Consider the following 11,726-nt stretch of genomic DNA (forward strand, 5'->3'; position numbering starts at 1 on the left):
ACCTTTAGTGGTTCAACTCAACCCATAACAACCAACACAGAGCGTTTAATGCGTCCACACAATCTTGTTAGGAGTGTCCTGATTGACAGGAAGTCACCCCATTGAGAAAGCGACATTCGATCTCCCCACCAATCACTGCGGGGCTTGTAGGCGGGCTCTAGATAAGCACTGGATAGTTTGTTTGCCTAGCAAACAGTGTGGTCATGTGACCTAGTGTCCCTAGTTCCACGAGTGTCCCACTTTACTTGTCCTTTACTTGTCAGCAGAGCAGCTTTGTGATTAGAAAAAGTTTGGTAGATTATTATACTCTACAAATCTGCCCAGAAAAATAATAATCTTTGCAATCAGCACTGCAACGTCTCTCGATCAATGTTTGATTCATTTTTATTTGTTTTTAAATATGTACCATTGTTTTTATATTTTATATTTATATATTTATTACTTCTATTTAAACCTTGCACTGAGTTTTTTCTATATGTTTTAGTCTGAGCTTGTGCATCGTAATTTCATCCTGCATTGCGTCCTTGAGGTTGTGCTGAATGACAATGAAATGACTCTTGAATCTAATAGCATGAATCAATATGAATGTCCTTCGGAAAGCTTGTAATTTTTCAATATACATTTCATTCTAATTCATGAGTGATTTCTGAAATAAATTTTCAAAAATTGGAAAGCCATTATTTGTTAATAATTTGGTGTGCCACAGAACAGATATTGTGACATCTAATGTGGATTTCTGTTTCTAGCATTTACACCCTATTTTTTAAACCTTTACAGCTTCCACAGGAGCACAAATAATTAGAAACACATTTTGGTGATATCACTATAGTTGAGGTAAAACAAAAAACAAACAAAAAAACCCTGAAGATTCTGGTTTGTCTCTCTATTTATGGCTGTGAATGCAAAATTTGGATTTTCTGTTCTTTGAGAAGCCAGAGAACTTGCTTTAATTTTACTACTTTCAAGAAGTGCCTGAACATTGAAGTGAAAGTTAAGTGAGTATCAATTCTCATTTCTAAAAGTGTTGTTTTGTCGCAGTTCGCGAGGCGAGCCGTATGGAATTATTAAAGGACCCAAGATGCGGCACAACTGAGGTGAGGAAGCTTTATTTAAGGGACGTGGTAAAACAACAAAGGCGGGGGTGGCGAAACACAGAACTGAGTTAAACCTAAACTGGGAAAACTAAAACTTAAACAACAAAACCTGAACACGAGTGAGGGTAACTTGAAGGGAGAATTCACAGGATGACAAAGGGAGAAACGCCAACCAATCAAAATCCTGCTCATGTGGTCCTGTCATTGTTATTTGCTATTTTCACTGTAGAGCATGCGCAAAAGTGTAAGTGTATGTGTGTGCGTGTCCATAGTTCAGCTGAGACAGTGTCCTTCGGCCTATCAGGCTAAGTAAACAGTCCTCCAGCCAATCCAGGTGTCCTTGCATGGGATGGGAAGAATAGCCGTAACACAGTCGTTATCAGGGAGTGATTGTTCGGCTCCAGCCTTGGGCCTGCAGCTGGCGCCGTGATGGGGATCCGCAATGTTCATGTTGATTTTGTTAATTTCCATGCGAGCAGCCCAGGAGAATTTTCAGGCTGCTCTTTAACACTCCGACGCTGGTCTCTCAATCTCCCGTTGGAGAGTCGCGAGCCTCCCCATGATGGTATCAAACTTCTGTTCCATGGTGTTATCATTCTTTTGATTCTGAGACCTCACAACTGCAGTGATCCGTTCCGCGATGTATTCCAACTGTCGCTCAAGGGTCTCATTTTGAGCAGGCCTCTCTCTGATGTATCCCCCCATACGCTCAATGGTGTTGTTTTGAGCCTTCACAGCAGCTGTAAGCGTCTCCAAGGTGTTGACCATATTACGTTCGTTGTGAGAGGTTGCGCCTCGTTCCATTGCGATTCCAGCGGGCAGCCTTGGGGGGGTTTGAACAGCCGGTTCCGCTCTCTTATTTCTCCGATAAACCAGGGCTAAGCCAACTCCGATCAGCATGAACCCTGTTATCATGGTTCCGAATAGATAGATATCTTCAGCGTCCTCGATCGACAGTCCCGCCAGGCACATGATCCTCCAGTTCTGCCACCCGTCCATCGTGTATCCGGCAGGGAAAGTCCCTCCAGGGCACTCGGGCTCTCCCGAGCCCAGACTTCTCGTTGAGAAAAGGGTGTCAATAGCATTCAGAGACCAGTTGATCAAATCCATAATTCTCTTTTAGGTTTTAGAGAACGACAGTGGGAGGCTATTCCAGGGAAAGTAATGCACACGAGACAAGACAAGGACATAGAGGCTAAGCAGGGAAGATAAGGGTGAGGAGGAGAGGAGAAAAGTGCGACCGCCTTCGCTGAGAGCTAAAAGAATGCTATAGTCGAATGAAGGAGGGGACAATGTCAATACTTTTACAAGGCTAGGTGCATTGGAAAGGGGAGAGTAGTGTGGCTGTATTGCAGGCTGACTACAGGTAAATCAGTAGGGGGGTGAGCATTCACTGTGGTTTTGAATCTGCTGAAAAACACATTCAGCTCATTAGTTCTGGCCTCCTCCGCTGTTAGATGGCCCGAATCCAGTGATTGTCTTTGTGCCACTCCCCACCTCTCTCATGCTCTTCTGGTGGAGTTTACACTCCAGCTTTCTCCTGTAATTGCCCTTAGCCTCTCTGATCTTGCCTTATAATAATGCCTGAACCATTCTCAGCTTCTCTCCATTACCTGCTCTGGAGGCCCTCTTCTTGTCATTGCAGAGTGCTTTCCATGTTAACCCACTGCTTGTTATTTGGGTAACAATGGACACTCTGAGCTGGGACAATGATGTTGGAGGAGAAGGTTATGTAGTCAGTGATACACTCAGTAAACCCATTGATGTCCTCACAGAGTGCTCCCATGTGTTGACAGAGTATCTCCCAGTCACCTCAAAACAGCCCTGTAGTACTAATAAAAGCTTTGATATAAAAGACTCATCAGTGGGGGGGGGGGGGGGGGGGGGGGGGGGGGGGGGTGAGGTGAATTAGTTTAAGATCTGACCTACCCAGTGGGGGAGGAAATGTATCTCTCCAACGGGAGATTGAGAGACCAGCGTCGGAGTGTTAAAGAGCAGCCTGAAAATTCTCCTGGGCTGCTCGCATGGAAATTAGCAAAATCAACATGAACATTGCGGATCCCCATCACGGCGCCAGCTGCAGGCCCAAGGCTGGAGCCGAACAATCACTCCCTGATAACGACTGTGTTACGGCTATTCTTCCCATCCCATGCAAGGACACCTGGATTGGCTGGAGGACTGTTTACTTAGCCTGATAGGCCGAAGGACACTGTCTCAGCTGAACTATGGACACGCACACACATACACTTACACTTTTGCGCATGCTCTACAGTGAAAATAGCAAATAACAATGACAGGACCACATGAGCAGGATTTTGATTGGTTGGCGTTTCTCCCTTTGTCATCCTGTGAATTCTCCCTTCAAGTTACCCTCACTCGTGTTCAGGTTTTGTTGTTTAAGTTTTAGTTTTCCCAGTTTAGGTTTAACTCAGTTCTGTGTTTCGCCACCCCCGCCTTTGTTGTTTTACCACGTCCCTTAAATAAAGCTTCCTCACCTCAGTTGTGCCGCATCTTGGGTCCTTTAATAATTCCATACGGCTTGCCTCGCGAACTGCGACAAAACAACACTTTTAGAAATGAGAATTGATACTCACTTAACTTTCACTTCAATGTTCAGGCACTTCTTGAAAGTAGTAAAATTAAAGCAAGTTCTCTGGCTTCTCAAAGAACAGAAAATCCAAATTTTGCATTCACAGCCATAAATAGAGAGACAAACCAGAATCTTCAGGGTTTTTTTGTTTGTTTTTTGTTTTACCTCAACTATAGTGATATCACCAAAATGTGTTTCTAATTATTTGTGCTCCTGTGGAAGCTGTAAAGGTTTAAAAAATAGGGTGTAAATGCTAGAAACAGAAATCCACATTAGATGTCACAATATCTGTTCTGTGGCACACCAAATTATTAACAAATAATGGCTTTCCAATTTTTGAAAATTTATTTCAGAAATCACTCATGAATTAGAATGAAATGTATATTGAAAAATTACAAGCTTTCCGAAGGACATTCATATTGATTCATGCTATTAGATTCAAGAGTCATTTCATTGTCATTCAGCACAACCTCAAGGACGCAATGCAGGATGAAATTACGATGCACAAGCTCAGACTAAAACATATAGAAAAAACTCAGTGCAAGGTTTAAATAGAAGTAATAAATATATAAATATAAAATATAAAAACAATGGTACATATTTAAAAACAAATAAAAATGAATCAAACATTGATCGAGAGACGTTGCAGTGCTGATTGCAAAGATTATTATTTTTCTGGGCAGATTTGTAGAGTATAATAATCTACCAAACTTTTTCTAATCACAAAGCTGCTCTGCTGACAAGTAAAGGACAAGTAAAGTGGGACACTCGTGGAACTAGGGACACTAGGTCACATGACCACACTGTTTGCTAGGCAAACAAACTATCCAGTGCTTATCTAGAGCCCGCCTACAAGCCCCGCAGTGATTGGTGGGGAGATCGAATGTCGCTTTCTCAATGGGGTGACTTCCTGTCAATCAGGACACTCCTAACAAGATTGTGTGGACGCATTAAACGCTCTGTGTTGGTTGTTATGGGTTGAGTTGAACCACTAAAAGTATGTTAAAGTTGTTGTTCTTTTGTTATTTTTATTAAGCAGCTATGTAGAAACATGTCAGATTATTTAAGTTCGCTTTTCCCGCTGATGTCAGGGTTATTTTTAAAATACCCGTTAAATGTGTCGAAGCGAAAGTAACGTCACCGTGACAAAAACACAAAGGAACGTGATTAAGAGTTTCATATATCAGCTGTGTGTCCTACGGTGTGGTTATAAGGGGTTTGGAGACGCGATAGTGAAGAGTTAGTTACAGCTGTTACCAGCGTTTTGAGCGTTGTTACCAGGAGACTCACATTACCTGGTCAGGTAGCATACAAATGTAACGTTAAACCAAAACGTACGTTGACGACACCACAAATGCTCGTCGTGCTATCATAATGGGTGTTACATTCCCAAGTTTTAGACACGTACAATACTAATTACAAACCAATTACGAAATGCCTGCTGTAACTAATACCCCTGACAGGATTATCACGTTATGTATTAACTTCCTTTGGTTGTGGTTTTCATGTATTTATGTACAGCTCAACAATTTTAATAAATACTATAAGCCGATATGCGTCGTTTTCCAGCATCCACCCCAACGAGGTTCACTCTGTGTGTGAGCAACAATCTTGCCTTTACAGTTGATCCTTCAAATGTTTGTGCCTTTTTACTGTTTCAATTATCTGAGGCCTGCAGTATAAAATAGGGTTTTTTTTTTATTCAGGTAACTTCACTACTGCTGGACGGTTCCTCTGACCTCTGACCTCCGATTGTAAGAGGCTCTGAAGTTTGTTTATAGCTTATAAAGTTTTTGTGTTTGATTTTTTTTTAACCTGATGGCTTCAAACAATTTGAAAAAAACAATGTGATTTTTCTGTAAGCCTTAACTATGATCCTAAAACAGAGCAGCTGTTTGAACTTGCTGACCAAATTTGCAGATAGCCTGAACATATGCTTGAATTTTTAAAATATATTTATTTTTTACTCTCAGACTGTTAAACACCACCGAGGCTGTAGGTTAAAGAATAAGAACTAAAACTGTACTTTGAAAAATAATTTAATAAAATACTCAGTTATGATCCATCAGATTCTCCTGTCTGTAATGACAGAAACCTGATTTTAATAAGACTGTTAACTTGCACAGTCAACAATCTTTCCTGACTTCAACTAGGTTAAATGTTATTAATATAGCACCTCTTTTCTTTTATTCTTTCAGTCTGTGCTGTGTGTTAACCACAATGTATTTTCTCATAGTACAGTTTCATCTTACTTTTAATAATCAGCAGCTCTGTTGCCAGTACACTTATCAGCAGTTGTAACTGATTAGATGAGCTAACTTAGTGAATTAATAACCTGCTTATCCTGATTGATAATGTTAGGAGAAGTGAATCCAGATAACAGAAAGATACCGTCCGCGCATTAAACTTGCTTTGTAGTAGAGACCTATGAGGATGTATTTATGTTTAGCCTTTTGTTGAAATCTGATATCCACAGTATATACTGTGCTCTGTCACAAACTATTGTACCTCTGTTAGATTGAATTTCTGGCCTAAACTGCATTTGCCGCAAAGATGTTGAGAAGTGTTCTCATCCTCACACACGTTTGTGTGGATCATATGTGGCCATAAGAGAATAAAGAGGGAGCCATGATCCTCCTTTTGTTCCTAACTGGTTCTGATTTTCTGATTCAGCAGACTTTATACGACCCTGTGACCCCTGGTTGCCAGGGAGCGAGAGGTGGGGCCATGGCTGCGGGGACTAGGGTCGAGGAGAACCAGCTCCAGAGGATTATCCGAGATTTGCATGGTTTGTCAGCTTTGTGTGTGTGTGTGTTTGAATGTGTGTGTGTGTGCAATTACACTGGCAGACGTCAGTTGTTAACTGACATGGCCTGACTGAGAAGAAGAGAAAGAGAGTTAGCAAGCTGTGATTTCAGGATGTCTGCCATAGAGTCAAGTCTGAGTACAGTTTAGCAGAGGGAGACTGACTGACCCTTGCCAACAAACCATTTGGAAGCACAGGCATCTGACCTCATGTTTGTGTTGTAAGGGTGTGGTGGCAGCCTCTGTCAGCATGCAGCGAGACAGAGAATGCGTGCTCAGAGTGCATCCATCACGGGTGTCTTTCCAGTTTTTACGATGGATAAGAGGCAAGTTTTTATGTAAAAATCAGCTTTACTGGAAGAGCGTGACAGTAGAAGTGGTTAGAGTTATAGGTACCAGGACTATTTGAGTTTGTGTGTTACCAAAATGTACACTTTGCATTCACTCAGCTTCCTGTCTTAATTAATAAATTAGCTGAATGAAGACATGCTGCTTCTTTCTGTTTTTAAGTTTACTTTATATAAAATGTATGAACAGTTCCCAGTTTTCCAACATAATCTACCTGCTTTGCCAGTGATCGGTTTGGAATTATTTTTGTGTCTATTTCAGAGTCTGTTGCAGAGCTTGCAAAGGAATACAGAGAAACTGGGGAGCCAATCACAGATGACAGCACCAATCTCCAGAAATTTGCCAACAAACTGGAGTACCTGCTGCAGGTGAGGTTACACAGCTAGCTAAGGAACAACACGTAGTTTCTTAGATGAAACATAATAAGAAAATTTAAAAAATGGACAGGAAGCTAATTAACTGGAGAAACACAGCATTTTACATGACACATTACTCAATGATCTTATTTGTCCTTAACTAGTGTCTGTAAATACTTACCTTCCCGTTTGACTTCTCCAGGCACTAAATTGAATCAAGAGTCAAAAACGCTAAAAAAATTCTGCTGCCTTGATATAAAATATATCTATATATTAAAGAAAAAGTCTTCTTCAACAGGAAGTTTAGGTCCAAAGGGTTTTTTGACAGTGACAACTTTTTGTAATTTTCCATCTCTGTATTTCTTGAAGTGCAACCTTTCACCTTTAATTTATGGGATTTAACGGAAAATTTGCATTAACTGTTTATCATACATCATAGACCCCATTTTCAGAAGCTTAAAATTAACTGGACAGACTAACATAATTTTAAATATAAGGATTGTTTGTATTCTGATCATGCTTTCCCTGCCTAAAGTCTAGAACTCATGGACATCACTAAAAGCTGTGATTCCTCCCTTCAGAAGCTCTTCTAAGCTTTTATTGCAGCTATCCCACAGTTGTTGACGTTTGTGGATTTCTCTGCCTTCAGTTTTGTCTTCAGTTGGATATTGCATGCTCTATTTCAGGGGTTGGGAACTCCAGGCCTCAAAGGCCGGTGTCCTGCAGGTTTTAGATCTCACCCTGGGTTAGGGCTGTTCGATATAACGATATATATCGGATGACGATATAAAAAGTCTATCGTTTCATTTTACGCTATCGTTTGTTTCGTGGTGTCACAAAATAAACTGTTTACTGCAATATTTTTTCATCGTTTTGATGGTCACTGTAGTGTTTATATTAATTTCTTAAAGTTCTCTCTTTCTCTTATATTTTATATAACCACACTACAGACGGACAAGCGCCTGTTTTTATGTTGTGGTTAGCAACAACGACGTAACAGCATCGCGTGTCCGCTTGTTTATGTTCCACATAAGCCTTTCACAATAAAGCTCAAGATCCTGTTGAAACTTTTCAAAATAAACTGAATCACGTGAAAGATGCAGAGTATTTAGAATGAGAATTAAAAAAGAGCCGCCAGGTGCTAAAAAATAAACCTTAGACTCAAACGTTAGAACAGGCTTTTCCCCGCAGCACGCCGTGTAATAAATACTCACAAAGAAAACGGCGGCCGTTACAACTTATGTCTAAAAATGTATCGTTTCATGCATCGGTTAAAACACTCGACTCCAGCTACACGACGCGCAGCTGGAAACACTTCACGCAAGTCGAGCTGCCCGAGATTCACAGAGTTTACAGAAAATGTTACATTTTTGTGATTTATATCGTTATCGGGACGATAGAATTCTTATATCGGGATATGAGATTTTGGTCATATCGCACAGCCCTACCCTGGGTCAACACACCTGAATCAAATGATTAGTTCATTGCCAGGCCTCTGGAGAACTTAGGACATGCTGAGGAGGTCATTTAGCCATTTAAATTAGCTGTGTTGGATCAAGAACACATCTAAAACCTGCAGGACACCGGCCCTTGGGTTCCCCCACCCCTGATCTATTGGGTTGAGATCAGATGACTTGACTTGACCTTTGAAGAGTATTTCCCGACCTTGAGGAAACCCTTGGGTTTCTTTTGCAGTGTCCTTTTGGTTATTATCCACTTGTACTGTGAAGCTCTGATCAGTTTTGGAGCATTTGGCTGAATCTGAGCATAGAGCATGGCCTTGTACACTTTCCTTCATTCTGCTCCTTCTGTCAGCCATCACATCAACAAACATCAGTGTCCTGGTTCCACTGGCAACCATACAAAGCCATGCCATAACTCTGCCTCCTCCATGTTTGACATGTGATGTTGTATGCTCTGGATGGTGAGCTATTCGTTTCTTTCTCCATTCTCCATCTTGCCATTATTCTGGTATAAGTTAAATGTTTCATCTGAACAAAGACCTTTTTCCTGTTCCCTAGAACTGGACAGACTGTTTCAGATGTTTTCTGTTAAAGTCCAATCTAGCTGTTCTGTTCTTGAGTGCAACTAGTGGTTTGCTCCTTGTTGTGAACGGTCTCTATTAACATTTATAAAGGCATCTTCTGATTGCAGACTTTGACAGGGATACACCTACCTGTTTGAGATTGCTCCTGACTTACTTAGATGTTATGAAGGTGTTTATCTTATTTGTAATTCATTCATCATCCGCTTTAGTCGTCTTCTGTGGCCGTTCAGGCCTTTTGGTGTTATTGAGCTGGTAAATGCATTCGCATGTATTGGCAACTGTTTGGACTTCAAAGTTGAACAATTTGAATCCACTCCAGAACTTTTATGTCTAATACAGGCTTCATCTGGCTGTAAAACTATTTATCAGTCAGGCGCTCAATTACTTTTGAGCCTTGGAAACTATACACACAATACATAAAAGTGGCTTTAATTTGTTAATAGTTAATAAAATGCTTTTAAATTAAAGCTGAAAGTCTGCACTTTAATCACATCTTGATTGTTTGATTTAAAATTCCAGGATTTTACAGTCAAAACCACAAAAGATGTCTTACAGCCTGTGGACCTAACTTTATACTTCTTTCACCATTTTTGCTGCTGTGGAAATCTCATATAGACTTCAATTCAGGATAGTTTGGGTGCCATGTCTCTTTCTTACAGTTTCTGATACCTTCTTTCAGTTTGACCAGAAGGAGAAGACCACATTTCTTGGCACAAAGAAAGACTACTGGGATTACTTCAGTGAATGCCTGGCTAAGATCAAAGGAGCCAATGACGGTATCCGCTTTGTCAAATCCATCACTGAGGTGAGATTTGTTAATAATGACACCACTAAAGCCACTTTCCACAAATGCACTGCAGCTCTGAACTTTCCTAGACATCACCAGATTGAGGTGTCCAGCACTGTCGGGTCAGACCTTAAACCCCTATAACCCTTACAGTGCACCCGAGTGAGAATAGAGCAGGTAATAGTCATGAAAATGAGTGGGCGTCATGTGTCCTCAGGCGGCACATTAATCTCAACCATCTGAAGCTGACTATTTACGATTTTGTGCCAGGTGTGAGAAACAGTAATGAGACGTGTGGAAACAGAGTAACATAGTTCTGCTTGCATGGTGACAATATCAGACAGACCTTTAAACATTCATGCTAGTTACATACTTCAATTTTTGCCTTGTTACTTAGAATCTGAAGAATCTAAAAACTGTGTTTATCCCGAGGGAAATTCTTTTGTCATAGACATGTTCACTGCAGCAAGAGGGGGAAAAATGATTATACAAGAATAGAATAAAATAAAATAACTATGAATGCAAGTGACATAATGTCAGTGCAATGAATAGAGTACCAGCATATAATGGGGGAATGGGAAAAACATTCAATAACATACAGATGAATAACGATAATAATAATAATGCACAGTCTGAGTAAAAATACATAAATTACATTAATATCAATCCTAAAAAAGTCGTCTACAGAGCGAGAAAGAGTTGTACAGTCTTATTGCAACAGGTAAGACGGATTTCCTGTGGGGGTCAGTTCTGCATTTAACGGCGATCAGTCTTTTGCTGTGTGTACTCTGTATATATATATAAATATATAAAACTCAGGACGCATTTTAGTAGTTTAAGTGGCTTCAATTAACAACATATTGTGAATTTTTTTGTTTGCTTTTTAATGTGTTTCTTGTTGTCAGTTTTATATTATTTGTGCCTGTCTTTCAGTTAGATTTTGTATGGTTATTTAGAGACTAGAGTTGTTCATTTTGTTTTCGGAAAGGCTAAACAGAAAGATATTTTTCTTTGTAGTCTTTGACTCCCGGCAATGTCAGTACATGTTTTTTTAAGGACCATGTGTAATAATCTCTGATTTGCTTTAATAGCTAAAAACTTCTCTGGGGAAAGGAAGAGCATTTATTCGCTACTCCCTCGTACATCAGCGACTGGCTGACACGCTGCAGCAGTGCCTAATGAACCAGAGAGTCACCAGGTAAGCCTGTCACAGCCCGATTATTTCTATGCTGACATTAAAAAATAAAAGAACACACATATTTGATTTAAATCGACAAGATTGTTAAAATTGAATAGAGCCCATGAAACACTGGCAGAAGTGAGCCAGCTGTTTATGGCTGACAATCATGGAAACTGAATCAGATGTTGATTTTTCTGTTTGATGTAGCGTTTGACGTCATCGTTTTCTGTTCTCTTAATGAACGTCCTAGAAGTAGCTCTCCTACGAAATAATAGTAGAGTATGTATAACAGTCTAGTTATTATGAAGTCGCTTTCAGTTCAGTCACTTACTTGAGTGAAATGAGTGTGTTTAGTGCGGTAGACTTATTTTAATGAATAGAAAAATGCAAAATTCTCAATCTTAATTTTAAAGAGAAATATGGTTGATTTTTGATGCTACAGACTATTTACTACAGCCTAAGAAGCTTAATGTGTGTGTGTGTGTGTGTGTGTGTGTGTGTGTGTGTGTGTGTGTGTGT

At 40.2% G+C, this 11,726-nt stretch overlaps 1 protein-coding gene across 6 annotated transcripts in view; it reads left to right on the top strand.

Moving 5' to 3' along the window:
* Nucleotides 1-4,572: 4,572 nt before the first annotated feature.
* Nucleotides 4,573-11,726, top strand: part of fyco1a (FYVE and coiled-coil domain autophagy adaptor 1a) — an 18,389-nt gene continuing 11,235 nt past the window's right edge. The window contains exons 1-6 of one of the 6 annotated variants that reach the window (XM_005951405.3): nt 4,580-4,681; nt 5,391-5,438; nt 6,358-6,472; nt 7,099-7,205; nt 9,920-10,045; nt 11,119-11,225. In XM_005951405.3, coding sequence (XP_005951467.1) covers nt 6,412-6,472; nt 7,099-7,205; nt 9,920-10,045; nt 11,119-11,225 — 401 coding nt within the window. In that variant the 5' untranslated portion in view covers nt 4,580-4,681; nt 5,391-5,438; nt 6,358-6,411. The other 5 variants (XM_005951406.3, XM_005951404.3, XM_005951409.3 and 2 more) reach the window with 5 other exon arrangements.

Source organism: Haplochromis burtoni, unplaced genomic scaffold, assembly GCF_018398535.1.
Source record: "Haplochromis burtoni strain Fernald_Lab_line unplaced genomic scaffold, NCSU_Asbu1 Contig_954, whole genome shotgun sequence".
NCBI lineage: Eukaryota > Metazoa > Chordata > Actinopteri > Cichliformes > Cichlidae > Haplochromis > Haplochromis burtoni.